At 43.2% G+C, this 23316-nt stretch overlaps 1 protein-coding gene and 1 long non-coding RNA gene across 2 annotated transcripts in view; one reads left to right on the forward strand and one right to left on the reverse strand.

The window, feature by feature from the left end:
• LOC106890036 overlaps positions 1-18305 on the forward strand; it is a 25947-nt gene extending 7642 nt beyond the window's left edge. The window contains exon 3 of the long non-coding RNA XR_001412454.1: positions 18187-18305. This is a non-coding gene — a long non-coding RNA (uncharacterized LOC106890036). The remainder of the gene's footprint in view (positions 1-18186) is intronic.
• The window catches only part of TENM3 (teneurin transmembrane protein 3), a 1441984-nt gene that overhangs the window by 11290 nt on the left and 1407378 nt on the right, over positions 1-23316 (reverse strand). The window contains exons 35-37 of the mRNA XM_014945587.1: positions 7506-7681; positions 6306-6541; positions 1001-1297 (exon numbers count right to left, since the gene is read on the reverse strand). Of these exons, the coding sequence (XP_014801073.1) occupies positions 1001-1297; positions 6306-6541; positions 7506-7681 (709 nt within the window). The remainder of the gene's footprint in view (positions 1-1000; positions 1298-6305; positions 6542-7505; positions 7682-23316) is intronic.

Here is a 23316-nt window from a genome sequence, read left to right on the forward strand (position 1 = left end):
TTCATAATTTGCTACTTGTTATGACTGTATCACTCTTTTATCAAGCACTCACAGCTAAACAGCAGATTGTCAATGGATTCAGATAAGTCATGTTTAATATGGGAAGAAGTAAAACTGTCTTAGAGCCATTAACTCACGAGGAGAACAGCATATGGGAGATACAATTTCTTCCCTACAATTAGAGATGATTTTGAAGAATCTCAATAGCCCCAGATCCCTGAATACCGTGTTCCTGTTCTGTAAGCTTTTAAGACATAGGCAAAACAATTGTTTGATTATTTATATCACAAGGAGCTACTTGGAGTTACTCTGATATTTTTCTGATGTGTGGCTATTATGTATCGTAGGTCTTGATTACATTACGTCTGCAATGACTACAAAACAGTATTTGCTGAGCAGCAGCTTCAATAGAATGTATATTTAAACCCCAGAAAGAAATGGATTGTCTTTGTGCAGAGCAGGCATGAGATCTCACAAGGGGGATTTTCACAGGTATTTCTAGAGGGAGAGCTGTATTTCAGCAATCGCTGCACATAATGAAGATCCCTGATCTTTTCCCTATCATTTATTTTGATGCTACAACATACAGCAAGTACAAATTGACAGCTGAAACTATTTAGAAGCAAGAGCTTTTCTTGGCAGTGAAAAACACAACAGTGAAGAATTTACAAACAAATTATTTCCAACTGAATTACGCTGCAGAGATCTAGTCCCTGAACCTTATTTTAAGTGTTAAGATAAAAGGTAAATACCGATGCTTCTTCTTAGTCAGTGGCCTAAATAATTTAAAAAGACATCAATTCCTAGCAATTAGCTACAGCGTGATTACATATCTATTGTATATAAAACATTCCCCTAGGAATCACATGTTGATACTTAGAATAATTGAAATGCACTTCTCCTACCTGCTTTGGCTCTCGCTTTGCGTGCAGCGGCCAGATGCTGCAGAATTTCAGCCCATCCAAAGCGTTTTTTAAAAACCTGAGTGTTCTTTACTTACCTTTTCCAAGTAGGTGTAACTCCAGGTTTTCCCATCGGCGAACACTCTGGACACTATCCTCCCCTGGCCGTCGTACTCTATCTTTTCACTCGTGGTGCCTCGCTGAATGCTGCCGATCTGACCCGTGGAGGAGTAGGTGACGTTGACGGCCATCAGCTTGCTGCTGGGCAGCCACAGGGTGGGGTGGCCCGACGTGTCGTAGGCAATCCTCAGCAGGAATTTACGGTGGTCGTCATAGATCTTTTCTGTCTTTGTGGTTCGATCAAAGTCAACTGAAAGGAGGTTTCTGCCATTAACCTTTTTAAAGCAAACAAAAAACGACACAATAAATCACGCTGTTCGAACCCGGGCACTTATTATTTCCACAAAGCTACCTATTCTTTAAATACCATTTAAAATGATTGATTTGCTGTGTGCGGAATTATTTTGGCAACTTCTTGATGTAAATGCAAGGCGCTGCATTAGCATCTACTTTAGAAGGCCTCATTATATGAAGAGATGGCCCAGAATTTGTTGCAGTGTGTTCTTTCTTGATGCTTAGTCAACTGTTAAGAAAATACTGAAAGATGTGCACTGAAAACTTCTATAATGGGGCCATTTCAGAAAACAAACTACTTTTTTTTGTAGGCAGTCCACAGTATTGCTGCACATTAATTGTCAAAACATATTCCCAGCAACCCCTTTTCTGGTTCATAACAATCACGCTAAGAAAGAACTGAATCCTAATCCTCCACAACAAGTATTTTTCAAAATGGTAAATACAAAATTAAGATTTCCAAAAGCAGGTTAAATCTTAAGAACAAACAGTTTTTAGAATGTAGGCTTGCTTTCCCCTTCTGCATCAAATGGAAGTTGAACTCCATAGACCATCCGCAGCTGCAATGTGTTTATGAGGCTGAAATCCTTAGTAGGGGATTGTGTCTTTCACCCAGTTCACTGCAAACTGGAAGCTGTCAATGACAGGAAGGCTACTGGGCCACTGAACAACAGTTACCGATGCTCTGAAGTTTGTAACTCTTTTAATTTGAAATTAAAGCCTTAGTCTAGATATATTTATGTTAAAAACTGTATTATTTATATATGTGCTCTGTAGCAGTGAACAATGATTTCTATATAATACTTTTACATTGAGGTCCTGTCATGTTCTAAATACTCTAACTCTCACTCTCAGTTTTGTATTTATGAAAGGAAGATGTCTGGTTTTCTTTTCCCACATTGCTCTCTTCCCAATTCTCTGTCCCCCCTCTGCACTGAACTGGTTTTTAGTGTTCTCAGACAGGCCTCTAGGATTTATTTGTTCATCTCTAAACCATTTCTGTATCTGCTGTGGTTTTTTAAAGGCTTTCCAGGTCAGGCTGAAACATTGATAACTAAGATTTTTTCAACACTATATTTTGCTAATATGCAGGAAGTAAGGGACAAATGGACATACAGCTATGTCTATTAAGATTATTTTTTTTTAAATTCCTTTTCAAGTACAAAGAGGTGAAGAAAGATGCCTAAAATAACATTCAGAGAAGAACAAGAAAATAGATATCCTGACCAAAGAAATGACTGGAGGATGTTTGCATTTTTCAGGACTGCACGGTCAAAAATCCATATATCATGGACATTCATACTTACCCCCTGAGGCTGATAAGCTTCTAAAAGAGCAATATAAATTAGATCCTTTGTTGCTGGCATAAAAAGTATTAAAGTGCTGGGGATGGGTCATAGGCAAATATAAAAAAACCCAATTCTACAAATGCTCAGTTTTGCTTATATCTGTCTGTCTGTCTACACTACCTTTCCCTTTTTCAATATAAAATCACTGGCACGAGAACAATCTGTGCTGTAAATTTCACAACAAAAGTAATGTTTTCATGTAAATCTTCTAAATAAGGGACACAAAGTCTAGCAGATGCAGAATAGCTACTTTATATATTTAATGAGCCATCAAATGTTATTTAAATTAACACTACAAGACTGATTCTAAACGTAGGTTAAACTTAACTATGAAACATTCCCATTCACTTCCTTTTTGTCGGGTTTTTTTGGACTTTTTCATTTTCAGGTAGCTTTTGTTTAAATTTTCCAACACTTAATAATTATTTGCCTAAATTCACTCTTAAATGTTGTTTATCTCTGGCTTTCATTTCCCAGCCTCTCCCACACATGCCTGCACTCATCTCTGCCTCTTCCTGCCCGTTTTGCTTCTCTGACTTTTGTCCCCTCCTTTTCTCTCCATCCTCCCTTCATTATTTTACATTTAATTACGATTTTAATTAATTTTCTTGTCTACCTCTCGGGTTTAGACACCGAAGTGAGAATGGGCACTTCTGCTTTCTGAATTGCCAAAGAGGGAAGGGTGGTTTTATGGTTAAGGCAGATTGTGGTTGATTTCTTGGCTAAGCACATCCTTCTGGTGTGAATTGCAGCAAAGCACTTAATCTGGCCGGCTGGGTGCCTTGGCTGCTCCGCTGGGTAATGGCATCTCTTCTCCTTTTCCATCCCTCTGGTCAGTGTAAGGGCAGGAGAGAGGGGAAAGAAAGGAAACGCCTCTTTCTGGAGCCAGGATCATCCTTCCAGATTCTGCTGACAAAGCTCTTGCTTTCAGACATGCGAGCTTTTGGTGAAATTTTGGCTGTTCTTGCATAATCTAGTAATACAGATGGCAATTACAATAATGAGTTTTGGTGATACAGCTTCTTTCACTGGACAGCCCGGGGCTGGAATAACATATGTCAGCTGAAGTACTGCCTTCAACTGAAGTGTTTCTTAACAGCAGCTCTGCTACCAAAATGCTTTCACAGCAGAACTCGAACATTTAATTTATTGCCAATCAAATCAGAGTAGGGCAAGGAGAAATAAACTCAAATCTTAAAAAATCTTCCTCCCACCCCTCCCTTCTTCCTGGGCTTGAGAAATAAACTCAAATCTTAAAGAAAACTTCATCCCACCTCTCCCTTCTTCCTGGGCTCAGCTTCACTCCCCATTTCTCTACCTCCTCCCCCCCCAGTAGCACAGGAGGATGGGGCATGGGGGTTGTGGTCATTTCATCACACCTTGTCTCTGCTGCTCCTTCCTCCTCAGGGGAGGACTCCTCACACTCCGCCCCTGCTCCAGTGTGGGCCCTCTCCCACTGGAGACGGGCCTCCACAAATTCTCCAACATGAGTCCTTCCATGAGTTACAGTTCTTCACAAACTGCTCCAGTAGGAGCACAAACTGCCAGCAAAACTGCTCCAGCGTGGGGTCCTCCATTGGTTGCAGGTGGATCTTGGAATTATCCAACATGAGTCCTTCCATGAGGTACAGTTCTTCACAAACTGCTCCAGCAGGAGCACAAACTGCCAGCAAAACCGCTCCAGGGTGGGGTCCTCCATTGGTTGCAGGTGGATCTCAGGTCCACCATTAACCTACATGGGCTACAGGTGACTATCTGCTCCACCATTAACCTATATGGGCTGCAGGTGGGTCTCTGCTCCACCATTAACCTACATGGGCTGCAGGTGGACCTCTGCTCCACTGTGGACCTCCGTGGCAGGAGCACAGCCTACCTCTGCTCCACCGTAGACCTCCGTGGCAGGAGCACAGCCTACTAGTCCTCTGCTCCACTGTGGACCTCCGTGGCAGGAGCACAGCCTACTAGTAGTGGGTAGAACTACTACAAGATAGAAAACCAAGAGAATACCTGAGAGGGTGCTCTGTAATGTTAGACACTGCATATATATAATGCAGTGAAAGTGTCATATATATGAGTACATTTACTGGCAATACATTTTGTCACTGTTTTTTGTCTACATTTGTCTTCTTCGCAGCAAAATGCTACTGACATATCTGTAGATGGAAATGATGAGCTCCCTAAGTTATTCCTGTTCTTCTTTCTGTTGTTTTCTTTCTCTGCTTTCCTACCTCCCCCCACCCACCCCCGAGTGACATTTCTGTAACATCTTCCCATGTAAATCAATTTCAAAAAGTCTTCCCTTTTTTTTTTTAATTTGGTGACAAGTTTCTTTAGGGGTTTTTTTGAGGCATTTTTCTCTTATTAGCCCATTTCCACCTGCCCTACTTCTCCCATTTGTATAAACACCTTTAATTACTACTGTTTTTACTCTAATCTCTCACTTTTCCCTCCATCTTGTTAAATCTTTCCCTCTGTTCCTTTTTTCCTGCTGACTCTTTCAAGTTAAAGTTGCCCGTGACGTTTCTTTTACCTCCTCTGCGCTTGAATGCCAAAATCTGGCTTCGCTTTGGAGAACTGGACTTAAGGTGATTTATTTCACTGCCAAACCCAAATGCCACCAGTGTGGTTATTTTATTGTCCCTTGGGCTTCTTTCACAACTGAACTGGTGGGTGTGTTACCCCACTGTGCTATGTAGTGACGTGCCTAGGAACCAGAACCACGAGGACAGGCTCCAGAAGCCTGGCTTCCTTTTCCCCTTCCTTACCCGTGTCAGAGAGCTGCCATAGCAAGGTACAAGCATAACCATTCTCCCTTTTTGGAAAAAATCCATTCTTCTTGCAGAGCAAGTGGTAGAGAGGAATATAAAGTGCACAAGAGCATTCCCTCTCTTCTCGTCCCGAAGGAAGTTATAAAACATTTTAAGATTTGAAATGCCACGTTACCTCTTAGAAGTCAAGTGGTCTGAAGTGACTTACCTTCGTTTGACATACTGCCTGGGCCTTATTTTAAAGAACTGAGTTGAGTTCTAATAGTAAGTCAGACCTCCAGTGTGGTCTTGAAATGGTCTCCTGGCAACCCAATTTTAAATGCTTAATCTATGTTGTCTTTACCAAATGGCTGTCATAAATCATAGTTTGCTTCCTACTTATATTTCACTCACTATATAGGAGGAACAAATGCCAACAAAATGGTAAAGACATATGTTAGAGGAATATGCTGCACACACGCACACACAGCTAAACCCTTTCTACCAGAAAAAAGTATTAGTACAATTTTTATTTAAAACAAAAAAGAAAGAAAATACTAGGACTGTGCAAACTTCTGGTAGAATAATCCAAAACAAGATTCAAAATGAGGCGTGGGAATTCCATGCCAGAAACAAAAACAGTGAAGGAAAGCAGATAATTATTCTTTTATCCCAATGCATACCAGGCTAAAGACAACAGTTAAAATTCCACAGAAAAGAGCAATTAATAAGGAAAACAGCCAATAAGTGAAGTAATAAGAGCAAGTACTTCCAGCTCTACAGTAAGCATGTCTACAGGAAATATTCTGTGGTTGTTGGATGGCAGGACCTACAGGAACGCGTGCACGTTCCCTGTCTCAATGAGTAGATACCAGGCATGCTTGTGTGCTTACCCGAAGCTTTCGGCCAAAAACGTTGACTTTCCCCTGGGCTTGCTCTTTCCGGAATCTCCACTCCACCAGGTTCTGCCCGTTCTCCCCGGGGAGGGTCATGTTCCTCTTGGCCACGGTGGGGTTGGCGGTGCCAGCCAACACGTGGGGCTCTGTCTGGTAGTGCGAGTCCAGGCCGCTGGCGTAGAGGATCCTCAGCGAGCCATCGTAACCGATCTGGTAGCTATTTCTTAACTGATCTGAGAAGGCAGAAAAACCCCAGAGAAGCACAGGTTATCCAGGTGGGTTAGGGGTCTGCCTTTGTCCTGCACGCTTTATGCGTGGAACATCTTGACCTCACAGAACTCACCCACGGGTAACGAACATCCAGAGGAGATTGGTGAAAGTGAGTGTACCACATGAGAGCACAAATGCCTTTGGGACCCGTCTTCAAAGTCAATTAAACACTTAAGACAATCCCACCCCTCAGAGTATATTCTTTGGACTGGCACAAAACACATTTTCTGCTGTTTCGTTAGGCGTTTTTGGGCTAATCCAAGCACACCATGACTACTGACTTCTGCAAGGATGTGGCTGCTGGGACATCACATGCTGTTTTAAAGCTAAAATCTCACTTTGCGCTATTTCTGCACCTATTTCCCTTTCAATCCATCTCTCTCTCCTTTCCAAGATTCCCTTTTAATGCAAAGTAGGTTTTCTGACTACTTCCCATAGCTGTTTACAAAAGCTATTTCGTTGGAAAACATCTTGAATTCTACTTTCATTGCAGCTCCTAATTTCCCTGAACAGTTCTTTATATATCACAGAATCACAGAATCTTCTAGGTTGGAAGGGACCTTAAAGATCATCTTGTCCAACCGTCAACCTAACTGACAAAAATAGACACCCACACAACAAACAAGGAGCATCATCACTAACCCATACCTCCCAGCACTACATCAACCCGTCTTCTGAACACCTCCAGGGATGGTGCCTCAACCCCCTCCCTGGGCAGCCCATTCCAATGCCTGAGAACCCTTTCAGTGAAAAAATTTTTCCTAATATCCAGCCTGAAATATATATACATATATAACCATGTATGTATCACCCCTTCCTCCAAACACTATCCTGGCAAGCTTCCCTCTCACACATCCCATTGGAGTACCATGAAAAAACAGTTTTTTCAGGTCAGGTATTTGCTGAGAAATCTTTTGTTTACAGTACCTTGAACCATGGTGTAGAAAGAATCAATTGATGACAAGTTGGAGGTGATGCTGACGTCCTCCTCTCTGCTGGATGACTCAATGTCCACCGTGATGGCCCTTTCCATTTCCCCGTGAAGGTTGGTGACAACTCCAGTTGGGAACGTAACGTTTGTCAGACGGCCCTCGCTGTCGTAGCTAAAAAAAGAAAGAAAAACAAAAAAAAAAAGAGTTCAGAAATGATACATAGCAGGAACAAATTGTTTTCATTTACAGGTAAACTGAACAAAAGTACCAGCTACTCATATTGTTAAGGCACGTTTGCTTTTTTTTGTGTGTGTGTGCATGGGATAGGCACAGCAAAGACTTCAAACGGGCTTTGAAGTAGTCAAAAGACTGCTTAACATACAGGAGCCTCAGCGCGACGGCGAGAGCAAACAGATGGATCTTCAGCTCTGCATATTCTTCTTTGAAGTGTGACCAGATCCTGCTGCACATCTAATTCACCATTTCAAAGGGACCCTATTTATTGGTGCTAAATTCCATAGCATTCTGTGCTCGCTCCCTGTTATTGGACTAGATTTTTGCTGTTATTGTAGGAATCCTCAACATTTTTCATGAAAAGGGTATCTTAATAAGAGTGTCTCTTGGGCCTTTCCTATTCAATGATTATGCAGACCACCTGCCCTCCTGTTCCTGAGTGCTTAACATCCCTTGTATTATTAAAAAAAAGAATCTGGGGTAATATTTAATCTACTTAAGCTGCTTGTAGCTGGAAATCAGAACAGCCAGCATACACAACTCGTTAGCTGCCTGCGGATCGTAGCTTGAGAACTGTGGCATAAGCCAGGCAGGAGATGCTTTTGGTTTTTTTTTTCTGGCTCTGCTGAGATTTCTTTAACAGCTATATATCCATTTAATATGAACAGGTAGATACCATTGCTGTAAGTGAAGCAGACCTATGATGTCTAAAGCCATGCCTTTTCCTGTGCTCTGTTAGGTATAGCCCATTGGTACAAGATCTGAAACCATGTCCACATCCAAACATGCACTGTGGTGGTCACAGTATGGAGTGGTAAAGCATTATCTGAGCTGCAGGTCATAAAAATGCCTTTAAGATTAGGACTTCTAGTGCTACAGCCTGGATTCCTCAGCCTCAGTGCTCAGCTGAGGCTCCTTGTCACCCGTGCAGCCTCCCTGTACCCACAATGGAGGGAAACAAGTATCCAAAGGGTGATTCAGCCCCAAAATGACCCGTTTCCTCTCAGGAGTGTCCCACCACTCTCCCATGACTGGGTGGGGAGAAGCTGAAGGAACCTTCAGTCTCTTAAAGTAACTCAAACATGGTGTCCTAGACATTTCATCCATTTCATTCAACACAACCCCCCCCCCCCATTAGCTGCCTGCGGATCGTAGCTTGAGAACTGTGGCATAAGCCAGGCAGGAGATGCTTTTTTTTTTTTCTTTCTGGCTCTGCTGAGATTTCTTTAAACTAACAGCTATATATCCATTTAATATGAACAGGTAGATACTGTTGCTGTAATTGAAGCGGTTTTTTTTTTCTGGCTCTGCTGAGATTTCTTTAACAGCTATATATCCATTTAATATGAACAGGTAGATACCATTGCTGTAAGTGAAGCAGACCTATGATGTCTAAAGCCATGCCTTTTCCTGTGCTCTGTTAGGTATAGCCCATTGGTACAAGATCTGAAACCATGTCCACATCCAAACATGCACTGTGGTGGTCACAGTATGGAGTGGTAAAGCATTATCTGAGCTGCAGGTCATAAAAAATGCCTTTAAGATTAGGACTTCTAGTGCTACAGCCTGGATTCCTCAGCCTCAGTGCTCAGCTGAGGCTCCTTGTCACCCGTGCAGCCTCCCTGTACCCACAATGGAGGGAAACAAGTATCCAAAGGGTGATTCAGCCCCAAAATGACCCGTTTCCTCTCAGGAGTGTCCCACCACTCTCCCATGACTGGGTGGGGAGAAGCTGAAGGAACCTTCAGTCTCTTAAAGTAACTCAAACATGGTGTCCTAGACATTTCATCCATTTCATTCAACACAACCCCCCCCCCCCAAGAAAAAACAAACCTCCAAGCATCTCACTGAGGCGACAGAAACTCTCCTTCTTAAATTCAGAGAATTAATTCCAAACAGTTTTAACCCACACCACACTGACTTCCTCTGAGCAGCACGAGCACTGCACAGCGCTGCTGTCACTGAAAGGATTAGGTTAAGAAATTTATTTTTTTTTTTCCAGTTTGCTTAGTCTGTAGATTTGACAGCTTTTTGCATACAGTCATTTCCATCCTTTTAGCACAGTTGATTTCCTTTGTTTATATGAGACTCTCACTTAGCAACAGGAAAAAGAAAAGAATGTTTAAAAATCAAAACCCATACTGCAAGCCAGGGAAATCAAGTGGGAAAACTCAAGTTTTTTGAAGTTAAGTACATTTCAAGATAATGGGTTTTCATCCAGCGTGTTTCTAGCCCTAATTTTGGCTCTTTTGCACACGCTGGACTTGGCAAGTCGAGATCCGGCCTTTCTGCGGGAGACCCAAACAAACGCAGCGACGTTCCTGGCGCCCGGATGGGACTGCCAGGCCTGCTCCTGACCTTCAGCCTCACTCCTCAGCCCCATCAACTTATTTTCTTTTCATGCTCAACTTCCCTTTTCAGCTCCCGGGGAAAGGAATATTGTCCAATTAGTGTCCTGTTCGATTTTCCGCTTTGTGTTTGAAAACGGTATCGCGTTGCTTTGTTGGGAATTACTCGCGTCCTTCGATTCCAGTAGCCAAGGTCTCCATTGCAGGCAGTGCTTGCTCCAGCCACAGAGGGGGAGATTTCCCTCGTAAAAAGAACTGTTCACCCTTTGAATCACAACATTTTTGAGATCTTAATATGTCTAAGTATCCCACTCGAGTTGGGAAACGCTGCACATCAGTAGCGTTCAGTGTGGCTTCGCTGCAGAACATCTCTATTCTTGTTTCATGCATTCTTGCTGCCACATTCTTATTTTTTTTGACTTTGTGCCTCTAGTTCCTGAACTGGTCTCTTCTTTCCCAAATACATGGCAGCACCCCATGAGCCTGAGATAAGCAGCTCATATTATTACAGCGGGGGAGAGTTCAAAGATCAGCAAAAAATCGTGCTACACGTTCACGTTCTTGAAAACATGACTTTAAAGCTGAAAGAATCTTAGAAGCTGTGATGGCTCGATTCAGGCGTCCCGGTGCAAGAAGGAAATGCAACCGAGACGTGGAAGGTAAGAACAGGATTTCTCACACTTTTATAGCCAGAACAAAGGGAAAGAGGGGAAATAATAGGTCTTTCTGCAATTCACCACACATCCCATTTTATGATGGATTGTAACGTGGGTCCTGCATTTTGTTCACAGCGCATCGAACACTAAACTTACTTTATACTCGATCTCTTTTTGTCCACAGTGAAAGCCTTATCAACGCTCCACACAGCAACACCGCTCACACCTTTGGGCATTCCTCTGCCATTTTTCTTATTACATCCAAACATCCTCGCATTCTCCTGCCGAGGTGGATTTATTCATCCAAGATTGTCAGTTTTAGACCGAGAGATTTCTTTTATCTGCCTCGTGTTCTAATATTGAAATTGCCCTAAAAGGAGCAAGATCTAAAGTCTGGAGGGCGAGCTCCTATATTTGGCATTTCACAGCCTCTTTGATCCTCCCATCCCGACACGGGCTCCGGCACACGTGTTACCACGGCGGCCTCTGATCTCCCTCCACAGCAGAGCCATTCCACCAACCTCTTCGGTTCCTCCAGAGCAACTCAAACCCAAATTTGCAATAATCTAAACCAGAACCTTGCTCACAGGCCGTGCCCTCGTGTGCATTAATCCCATCAACTCATTTCCATCGGCATTAAGGTAACGATCTTCATACGTGGTCACTAACGGCAGCAGCAGGGGCTGCTCCCACCACTGCTGGATAAAGTTCCCTTTAGATCAAATCCTTTTTCTTCTTTCGCATGATCTGCCACTGCCAGATAGTTTTCCCCCTTCTGCAGTGAGAATTTCTCCGAGATAATCATTATCAGCTTCCCAGATTCTTGACCTTTTGCTCTTCACCTGCTGGAAGTCTCTCTTCCATTGTTCATCTCCTTTAGTTTTAATTACATTCCTTCCCAGACCATTTTCTGTTCTAGTTCTATGTAGGACACTTCACTTTGCAGCGACGACTTCCCGGTAAGCCTTGTTGCAGAAGGAAATGTCCTACTTTCTTTATTTCTCACTTGTTTCTCCCGTGCATTGTACCTTAGTTTGGAGCATGTTTAGCTCAACCCCGACTTGCGGAGCGTTATTAATGTTTCCTATCGGGAAGTTACCCCAACATAAGCAGGGAGCTGTAGAAATGAAGCGTACATAAAGGTTGCTGCTAGAGCCAATTGCAAAGTTATGACTGATGGTGTTTTCCCATTCGCTTCACAAAAGAAGTTCTGTATATTTTTTCCCCTTGCTATTGTAAACATGTCAGGTTGAAGAGCAAGGCACGCCGGCTCCTGCGCCTCTCAGATAACAAGGCAGAGAGCGCAAGGTGCATTATGCGTTTCTTTAAAGGCTGGTTGCAGATTATGCTATTAGTTGGGATACTGCAAGAGAGAAATGAGGCATGAATGCACTTCATAATATAGACATGTATAATTTTGACAGCAAAATGAAAAGTACCGTTACATTCTCACTCAACACACATCAGGCATTTCCTCTAAGTATCAAGAAATATCAAGAGTGGCTAAAAAAAACTATGGAACATCATCTTGCTTGTTTCAAACTACTCATCAGAAGCCTTACATACCAAGGTGTTACACCAAGGTGCTGCTTCTCGGCAGGTGAGAACAGAAGGTTCAGAGCTGACTTTGAGAAGTCCAGCATTTAGGTGTGTACTCACCATGTCGACCCATACTAGTAAGTCCGTCCTAACATGACAATGAAATGTCTCCTTCAGCTTGTCGAGGCCATTAAGGCCTCATTTGCATAGAGGATCTTTGCCTTTAATGAGCGTTGGTTCGCAAACACGTTCTCTCCCTGGTATTAAGCCTCCCATAGCATATTCTAAGTTTAGTAGTCCCTCCCAAACACTGGGGTCACAGTTGAAAAGCTCCAGCAAAGAGAAGCCACCTTGACAGAGCATCGCTGAAACACTGACAAAAGAAATCAAACCTATAGTTTATATACCATCACTTTTACTAGCATTTCATCACCCCTGTGGAGCCCTCCTGTCCTACACTGGTGTAAAATAGGGTAACTTACTGGGAGCTCTAGTTCTGACCATCTTTAACCATTATGTGGTTAAAGAAAGGTCTTTTCCATTAAAGAAGACGACTCTTGACTTCAAGGTAAAGAAATTTGTTAATTTTTCCCTTTACTCCATGTCTGAGCTGCTTCCCAATGCATTTGGATATGCATCTTTGCTTTTTATTTGTCTGAAGAGGGACGGAATGAGCCTGCTAAGAATGAAAAAAGGGAAAATAATCTACAGATGCCTGGATAGACAAATCATTTCTCCTTTTTTTTTGGCATTTCTTCTCTAGTTGCATTGAAATACACACTTCAGTGGATCCATACCAACTCAGTTACAAACTGCCTTTAAAATATAATATTAATTGAAACACTGTATGCACATATTTCTTTATTTCCACACAGTGTATTTGACATCTTAAAGAGGTGTGGATTTTTTTTGCTTGTGGATTCACAGAAAAAATATATCAGGAAAACCAAAATATTGAACTGTACCTTCTTTCTGAGATATAACAGATGGATTTTTTTTTTTTTTTAAAGTGGAACTATAAACAGCGAGATAGCTGTATTTCTTGTTAATATTGTTTTGTTTTGCTTATCAAGAAGGAAGCAAATGTGTCATAAATGACAATTTGATGTATGTTAGTAGGCTTGTAAATTATGACAAGTGGATTGATTTTTTTGTTTAGACTTGACTATTGTCTATGAAGGGTAGTGTTTTTCCTTTGTTCTTATCTGGAATATTGTTAAGCATGATACAAAAATTCAATATTATTTCCAGCCTTACAGAATTTTAAGTATATGAGAAAAAAAAAAGGCTCCTTCCCTCCTTCTCCCTTTCCTTCCTGCTCTGCTGCTTTTCCTTTCCCTCTCCCTCTGCTATGCCTAGCTCAGAGAAGATCATAGATAAATAGGAATTACAGAAAATAGGTCTAGGAATGATTAGAGGAAGGATCTGAATTAAACCGCAGCCCCAAGTGTAATTCTGGACAGGAATTTATCGGTCTACCTTTTTTTTTTTTTAATGGAATTTGGGCAGAAAATGCAAACTCACAAACCCACGAAGGCTGGAAGGGCATTAAAAGTTCTAGGATCAGCTAAATTCCCTCATCCTGCTCAATCAAGTGTCAGATAACTCAAGCTTAAATTCGAGCAGCCAGTCCACTCTTCCTGTCCCTTTATCCGATGGCTGCCTTCCATGGGGAAAGGGTCTTTATCCCATTTTCATCTGGGAAAGTCTTATGCAACTGTTTGCACAACTGGTTAAATAATTTAGGTGATGCTCTTTTATCTTAACAACAAGGTCAGGATGAATTTTTCAGCCCGGCTTTAATGAAAAAATTTCCTCAGCTTGAAAATGATTGACAATTTCTCTGTTCACCTTCTCCTGTTATAACGGCAGCTTTTGAGGCTTTTTTGTGTGTGCGCGTGTCTATTTTGTCATAACGTTAAAAGGGTAGTTTTCAGTCTTTTTTTTTTCCGTAAACTGGCATTCAGCACACCAGACATGCGAACAATTCACCTAAATAGGCCGTTCCTGACAGCCATAACTCATCTGCAGAACAACAGGCACGCTCTGAACGAGAAAATCACTGCAGAAAACGTGTCTGTTGGGAAGGGAGCTCCGGGAGATGCCTGGAGACCTGCCTTCCCCATGGCTCCCTCGCTCCTGCACTGAGAAATTTGGGATGCTCATTTTCCGCTCCATCGACCAACCAGGCAAACAAGGAAGCCTGACCACCTTCACAGCCCAATCCAAAATGACTTCCAGAGACAGGTATTCAGCAGGAGTGGTGCTTCTTTGCTTTTTTTAAACTTTCCTGACTTTTTTTTGGCCAAACTGCCACATTTTTCGCTCGTGGCTGTAGGGTGCTGCAATCCTCCCACGCTGTGCTGTTTGCCACGGTGAGCACCTGCCATCTATGTTCTCAGAAGGATTCACAAAACCAAGAATTCTTTCATACTCGCATTTGTGACATGAACAAATAAATTGCGTTAATAGAATCACAGAATCATGGAATCGTTACGGTTGGAAAGGACCTTTAAGATCACTGAGTCCATCCATCAACCTAACACTGACAAAAGTCATCACTAAATCGTATCTCTCAGCACCACGTCTACACGTCTTTTAAACACCTCCAGGGATGGTGGCTCCACCACTGCCCTGGGCAGCCTGTTCCAAGGCTTGACAACCCTTTGGTGAGGATTTTTTTTCCTAATATCCATCCAAATCCTCCCCTGGTGCAACTGGAGGCCATTTCCTCTTGTCCTATTGCCTGTGACTTGAGAGAAGAGACCGACCCCCACCTGTAATGTAATGATGATGGTGCTCTCTGACAAGGAGGAAGCATAATTCCAGTGTTGGCACAAGAGCAAAGGGTTCCCCGGGAGCAGTGGGATGGATGTGATGTGGCTGAAACCATAAGCAGCATCTGAGGATGGAGCAGGGCACCTTCTCCTTATGAAGATGAGCCTAAATTACAGCAGCCAGACATTTACCTACAAGACCTCAACACTCAACCCCAGCTTTTCAACTTCCCTCTGATGGGAATTTGTGACCCCCAGCCCCACAGGGGCTTTTGCTGGGGTTTGCTGAGCCAGGTCCTGCCCCACAGCAGCTTCCCCCCATCGTGTCCTTCATCTCGGGGCTCCCTGGGGCCGCTGTTTGTTTCTGCATCACCTCCCCTCCGCCTTCCTAGCTCACCTCTGACTGTACAAATAAACCATGTGCCCTGTCAGTATAAATACTGGCTGCAATGTTGCTTTTCTCCTCTTATTTCTTCTTTTTTTTTTTTTTTTCCCCCATTTTGAAAGGTAAAAACTCTGAGGATGTTTTTACGTGCTCACGTAAAGTGGACATAATGAACTTACTAAACTGCATAATGCCTGAAAGGCAAATTTAGCAAAAGGAACGCAAAATTATACAGGTGCTTTTTTTTTCTCTCTTAGGACAGTGGGATGCCAGGATGGTAAATATTGCTAGATGTGGGTTCTATGGTTAATATCAAATAACATCCTTATTCCTTCAGAGCATGAGTCCCACCCAACCAATGGAGGCTTCAGAAGCGACAGACTCTCCCCATTTTGGGGGAGATTAGATAGGACTTGGAACTGCACGTGCCTTGTAGGCTCCGGGGGACCTGATCAGTCTGGCCTCACTGGGGACATCAAGGATGACCAAATCTCTTGATGAGGCTTGAAAATGGGGGCTGTGCATTTGAACACAGTGTGACTGAGCAGAGAGAGAGCTGCCTTTTCACCGCCCTCCCACCCTCCCACCGCGGGTCCCCTGTGAAGGGAGCGTCGAGGAGAGGGAGCTGGGCTGCAGCCTCCCTGCCTGCTGTTTGACAGAGCAAATCCACGGGGGACAAGAATATTAACATGCCAATAACTGAACAAATGGTATTATTAAGTCCCTGATAAAGCCAGAAGTGAAACGGATACTTTCAGGAGGCTGAGCTGAGCTGACTGGATTGACAACGCAGGACATTTATGTCGTTAATAGGAACAATAGTGGTTTTTTGCTGAACTATCCTTACTTCTAAAGTGCTTTCTAAAACCGCAGAGGCATCACATGCCAATTTTCTTGACAGAAATCAAAGCACACTCATACGAGCGTTCTCATACATGTAAGATGTAATAATGTTGATGTGTCTCCAGCGTTGCTGTTTTGATATTATTACCTATTCAATGGTTTCCTGGTTCTGCTTTTATTCCTTAGTAACTTTATTCCTTGATATCCCTGCTTTTGTTCCATCAAAGTAAATGGAAGTTAGAAATTTAAAAAATGTATGTAACGATTTATCACTATCAATTTATCACTTTTTGTCACTACGCTCCTCTCAGAAATGGCGTGTTGCATGAAACACGGTTCCGTATTTGCGTACTACTGATGTATCTAAGGGAAGGTTTAAAAAACCATGTTGTTCTTCAGCGTGTGGCCATGCACAAGTCCAGCATATCCACCTGAGATTTTTCCTTCCAACTTCTCGGGGCAGGGGGAATATTTAGCTTGTTTGAATAGAGGGAAGTCTTTTAATCGCCTTTTGGCCAGGCTTGAAATGCTGAGAGAGGGTTACTCCTGCTGGAGTTCCAATTTGTGCCACGTGGAGACGAGGAGAAGCACCAACTCCTGACTAACAGAGAACCAACCGGTCCCTGAAACGTGCTTTAAGAGAGAAATATATCTACTGCCTGCTGGACTGGGACAGGCAACGGGGATAACGAGGCACTCAGGAAAGGAGTGGGTACCTCAAAAGTGTCCCCAGAAAGGCCGTTCAGAGGCGGTTAAGAATGAAGAGAATATGTCTTTTGTTGCTTCAGTAAATATAATACAGGAAGATTAAAGACACTGCGCTTGTAAGACATGGTTGCGATCAAGGGCTCAGGTGGTGCCACAGAAGTCCATGCACCAATATGAAAATGGGCTGAACAAACCTGTTTTAGTGAGTATGGTTGATAAAGCAAGCAGTAGCAAGAGCAGAGGGTATAGAAGGCTGTTGATGGCGAGGGGGTAAAAGTATCTAAAAAGCACTCTGACACCAAGGACATTCAGAGAATGCTGTTGAGAGGGGGCAAAAAAATCCAGATTATGATTGCGTACAAAATTCTGATATTTTTAAGAAAATTAGAATTAAATTAGAATGAAAGCCCCAAAATTGCAAGGAAAAAGAAAACCAGGCGTTTTTAGATACTCTCATTACCGAAACATGAATGTGAGAGGAAAATGAACACAAATAGAAACACAAATGTTATAGGAAAATAAAACCCCACAAATGTTACAGGAAATGGTGTAACGGTATTAATCATGAAAACTGAATTGTGAACGTCTTAATATAGAATAAAAGTGCGAGTGAATTGATACTGCTACTGGGGCATAATTTTTATCTGATCAAATTTTGAATAGAGGGAATTCTTTTAATCGCCTTTTGGCCAGGCTACTGGGGCATAATTTTTATCTGATCAAAACGAAATACTAGCTTTTATCTAAAGGGAATCTTTGAGTACAAGTTCTACAGACTATTTTTACAAGCCAAATCTCCGTATTTCCAAGCCAGACTCCACAAGGAAGGGGATACCAGCAGAGTACCATCCCCTCCCTGCTCCCAAATGCCAGTAGCTCCAGATGATGTGCCTGGTACGTGGGGAAACCAACCAAAGCCAGGCCAGAGGCAGCACCTCACCCTGCATCACACAGCCAATATGCAAAGGGTCACACTCTGCAAAAAACAACAAAAAATACATTTTTACCTGCGATTCCCTCTGGTCTATAAAATTACGGTGAGGATTTCACATTCCTTGTGATTTCAACCCCCTTCCAGAATGGCTGGAAAGCTCGTTAATTTAACTGTAGGAGCAAAGTAAACTCGTGAGGGCTCTGCTTGCTAATGTCACTCTCTTTGATTTCTGCTTCGCTCCCTCGGAGACAGGAATGGAGCGGGAGAGGGAGGAGGGGAAGGAGAAGACAAACGAGCTCAGAGCATGAAGTGCCGGGGGGAAACGTTGGACGGACTGTCAAGAGATCCAAGAGGGGATTGAGAAGAAAAGCACCACCGGGAAAGGAAAAGGCAGGGCAGCCCAACATGCTTCAGAGAAATGATGGGAGACAGGGGAAGGAGCAAGATACAAGGTAAGAAAATAAGGAAACGGAGTAAGAGGGCAAGGTCTGGAGAGCCAAAGACAGAGACGTGGAGGAAAGGCAGGGAATTTGGGAGGAGGAGGAGGAGGCATCTCAGCCTGGATCAGGTCTCTGCCTGCTGATACTGCTCCTAAAAGCAGAGGAAGGCAAGAGGAGAGAGAGAGATAAGAAACAGTGGCTACTGGAATTGAGTCATGGCTAGCAAGGAAGGGGATACCAGCAGAGTACCATCCCCTCCCTGCTCCCAAATGCCAGTAGCTCCAGATGATGTGCCTGGTACGTGGGGAAACCAACCAAAGCCAGGCCAGAGGCAGCACCTCACCCTGCATCACACAGCAAATATGCAAAGGGTCATACTGTGCAAAAAACAACAAAAATACATTTTTACCTGCGATTCCCTCTGGTCTATAAAATTACGGTGAGGATTTCACATTCCTTGTGATTTCAACCCCCTTCCAGAATGGCTGGAAAGCTCGTTAATTTAACTGTAGGAGCAAAGTAAACTCGTGAGGGCTCTGCTTGCTAATGTCACTCTCTTTGATTTCTGCTTCGCTCCCTCGGAGACAGGAATGGAGCGGGAGAGGGAGGAGGGGAAGGAGAAGACAAACGAGCTCAGAGCATGAAGTGCCGGGGGGAAACGTTGGACGGACTGTCAAGAGATCCAAGAGGGGATTGAGAAGAAAAGCACCACCGGGAAAGGAAAAGGCAGGGCAGCCCAACATGCTTCAGAGAAATGATGGGAGACAGGGGAAGGAGCAAGATACAAGGTAAGAAAATAAGGAAACGGAGTAAGAGGGCAAGGTCTGGAGAGCCAAAGACAGAGACGTGGAGGAAAGGCAGGGAATTTGGGAGGAGGAGGAGGAGGCATCTCAGCCTGGATCAGGTCTCTGCCTGCTGATACTGCTCCTAAAAGCAGAGGAAGGCAAGAGGAGAGAGAGAGATAAGAAACAGTGGCTACTGGAATTGAGTCATGGCTAGGGGAGGAACGTTACCTGAGTGTCACTGAAGGAGGCCAAAGCAGAGCACGTGCACCCTGTGCCTTCCAGTCAGCCTGTTACCCATTTTCACTTCCCAAATGCTAATATGCATGTAATTAGTTCAACTTTGTAAGATTTATCTGTTTAAATGTTCATATTATGCATACATAATATGCAGTGATAGTTAATAGTTTCCAGCTCGGATACCTCACAATTTTATAACAACAGAATTTGATTAGGCTGATAGCTCTTATACCTTGTTTAATATTATAATTTCATTATAAAGCCTAATCTGGAGCATTTTTAGCTTCATATGGCTCCATTGGTTTTTTACCCTGCGTATATTCTCAATCCTTTCCATGAATGCTCTGTTAATATCCCTTTTTTATTCAGTAAGCCTTTAGATCTCTGATAACAGATAACAGTTACCACAAATTTTAGTAATGTTACTTCACAAACGTCTGCAGTCTTGAAATATAAAGTGTCCATTTTGATCAGCAGACTATAATCCTTAACAAAATAGGAACTCAGAAACCCATTTTGCCATAAAGATATCAAAAAAATCAGACTCTGTAACAAATACAGAAAAGAGATTATATGATATCCTAAATAATTCAAGTTAGCACTTACAATTTTCACTGCAAAACCCACAAAGAATGTAAAAAAAAATATATTTCCTGTACGTCAGGCCTGCCCTTCTTCAGGCAAAGTGAAGACTGAATAAACTCTAGGTTAATTTGCGTCCAGACTAAATGAAATAACAAAGTAAAATTATTTTGGATCTGATATTAGTGTGATTTAGACAGTGGAAAAAAGCCATGAGAAGAAACAAGTCCAAATACTTTAATATGTGCCAGAGCAGCGACTGCCAATTTTGGGGATGTAATGTTTTTTTCAAAGGTTTCCTCTTTTCACTGAAAAGTTGCTCTAAGAAAGGAAAAAAAAGATTAAATCGTTTTCATAAATCTGGTCTCAAATCACCGAGAACTCAACTCAATGATCTAAGTTCTTTGGATCCACGCTCCAGTTGTACAAACAGATTTGCACAAGAGAATAGTTAACGAAGCTATTACCAAACTGGCTCCACAGACTGATCTTTTTATTACTAAAACTGTAATATTTTTACTCCAATGTAACTTGTCCCATTTAAACAGATGTGTGACAACCAAAGGGTGAGACAACCCAGTGATACTCAGAGCTAGTTGAAAAGTGACATTTCTAGTCCATTGGAAATTCCAACAGTAGAAAAGTTTTAACTCTTGAGTAGAAAGAAAGTCTAAATTCACCATGGAATAGAAATTCTATCCTCTTCCCAAAATACTTTGAGAATCTGAATAATCATAGAAGCAGGGGTATGGTTCGGGTTGGAAGTGACCTTAAAGATCACCCAGTGCCACCCCCTGCCCTGGGCAGGGACACCTCCCACCAGCCCAGGTTGCTCCAAGCCCCATCCAGCCTGGCCTTGGACACCTCCAGGGATGGGGCAGCCACAGCTTCTCTGGGCAACCTGGGCCAGGCTCTCACCACCCTCACACCAAAGAATTTCTTCCTGAGATCTCATCTCAATCTCCCATCTTTCTGATTAAAACCGTTACCCCTCGTCCTATTACTACATGCCCTTGTAAAAAATCCCTCTAATACGATAGAGTAAATGATCCACCTAAATAAACTCTGATATGAGAAGAAAATGCATCCTGCAATGAAATGCAAATATCTTGCTATTGCTAAAACAGAACAAGGAAGTCAGAATGATTTCTTCCCCTAATTTCTTATTCCTCACCTGACATTTGAGGGAAACCTTTCTATTTTAACAAGATTTCCATTTTTTCAACAGAAAAATCTTCAGCTGAAAATTTTTTAGCCCAAACTACCTACAAATGTCAATATGCAAGAGCTGGGAGAGCGATTCACACTGGGGCACCCCTTCACCTCACTCCCCACGAGCCCTTATACCATAACACAGCTTTCCATCCATTTTGGCAACAGCAGAAGCCTCTGGAAAGCCAGCCCAGTCCGGTTTAATGCTACAAATCATCAGCACTGAAAAGCAAAGTCACAATAATGTTTGCTGATTCTGGAATAAAAAATGGCAAAATAGTTGTGTTTATATCTACTTTTCCTTCAAAAGGGAAATATAGAGACACAAATTTGGTGCGTGGGGATTTTATGTTAAAAAGAAGTAAGCAGCTATGATGCCCGATGGATGTTTTTAAGAATGCTGCTTTGGCAAGAAAAATAACAGAGTGTTTTTTTTTTTTTTTTCCCTGCTTATTCCCTGTAGCTTTACAGAACCAGTGTGATTTTTTATTTTTGGTACTAACTTGTGTGGAGCATCACAGAAAACATGACTGGAAGGGACCTGGAGAGGTCTTGTGGTCCAACCCCTACCCCAAGGCAGGATCTGCTCTTCCCCCCTTCGTCCCCGAAGATGTCTCATCTCTTTTTTGGCAAGAAAAATAACACAGTGCTTTTTTTTTTTTCTTCCCCCTGCTTATTCCCTGTAGCTTTACAGAACCAGTGTGATTTTTTATTTTTGGTACTAACTTGTGTGGAGCATCACAGAAAACATGACTGGAAGGGACCTGGAGAGGTCTTGTGGTCCAACCCCTACCCCAAGGCAGGATCTGCTCTTCCCCCCTTCGTCCCCGAAGATGTCTCATCTCTTCTCAGAGCCAGTCTGTGAAGGGCACGGGGTCACCATCCCTATCTCTCTGCTCCAGGGCTCCAAAATCTTCCCCGTGAAGTTCTTCTGAATGTCTCATCTGAATCTTCCTCCTCGCAATTAAAGAGATTCCCGCCTCACCATGGCTACGGGGAGGAGATTAATATCTTCGCTTCCGCAGAAGCAAAACACACTTGCAAATTCAGGGGGAGTGAAATTGCCTGGCTTTCTGCGTAATTCTTTCAGCTTGGGAATTCTAACGAGATATTGGTTGGAGGTAATTATTTAGGAAGTGCATAAACAGCAGCTTGGAACTAATACTCATATTTACTGAGGGGAAGAGCCTGCCCTTTGGGGTCTCCCTGAGCCAGCTGGACATAACCTCGCTCAGACCAGAAACTGCACGGAAGCAGATGGGCTGTGACCGATGGCTGTTGACAGACTCAGTAAATAACCACGTACTGCCTGACACACAGCACCCCAAATTCTCCCCGGGCTGAAAAATACACCCCTATCAACCACTTAACAGTGAATATAACACCCCTTTTTTGTCATCACGGCGCATTCAGGAGCCATCAGCTCCTCCTGCAGCGCCCCACAGTTGGCGACGCAGAAACTACAGGCAGTGTGGTGAGAAATTACCAACCTGATTAAAACTCGAGGTCCTCAATTAGCCACTACGAGTGGCAGCGTGACGTAAAGTGCCTGCCCTACCCAGCAGATGCCTTAATTTCAGGAAAGGACTTCACTAGCCCCCAAACTGACTGCCTTGCCCAGCTCACCCACTGGGTGAGTCTCAGTCAAACACTGAGTTTACTCTCCATGGAAATGGACGCCTATGCCCATAGTCATGACGATTCCCAAAGCTGGGGTTGGGTCTCTAGGAGAACGCTCCTGAGGTCCCTTCCAAACCCACATGATTCTGTGATTGTGTGTGACTGAACAGTTTCTCGTTCCTCCATGTTCCTCACTGGTGAGGCCCCACCTCGAGTGCTGTGTCCAGTTTTGGGCCCCCTACCACAAAAAAGACATCGAGGTGCTGGAGCAGGTCCAGAGAAGGGCAAAAAAGATGGTGAGGGGTCTGGAGCACAAGTCTTATGAGGAGAGGCTGAGGGAGCTGGGGTTGTTCAGTCTGGAGAAGAGGAGGCTGAGGGGAGACCTTATTGCTCTCTACAACTCCCTGAAAGGAGGGGGTAGAGAGATGGGGGTCGGTCTCTTCTCCCAAGTCACAGGCGACAGGACGAGAGGAAATGGCCTCAAGTTACGCCAGGGGAGGTTCAGG

This window comes from Calidris pugnax, unplaced genomic scaffold (genome assembly GCF_001431845.1).
Source record: "Calidris pugnax isolate Ruff unplaced genomic scaffold, ASM143184v1 scaffold58, whole genome shotgun sequence".
NCBI lineage: Eukaryota > Metazoa > Chordata > Aves > Charadriiformes > Scolopacidae > Calidris > Calidris pugnax.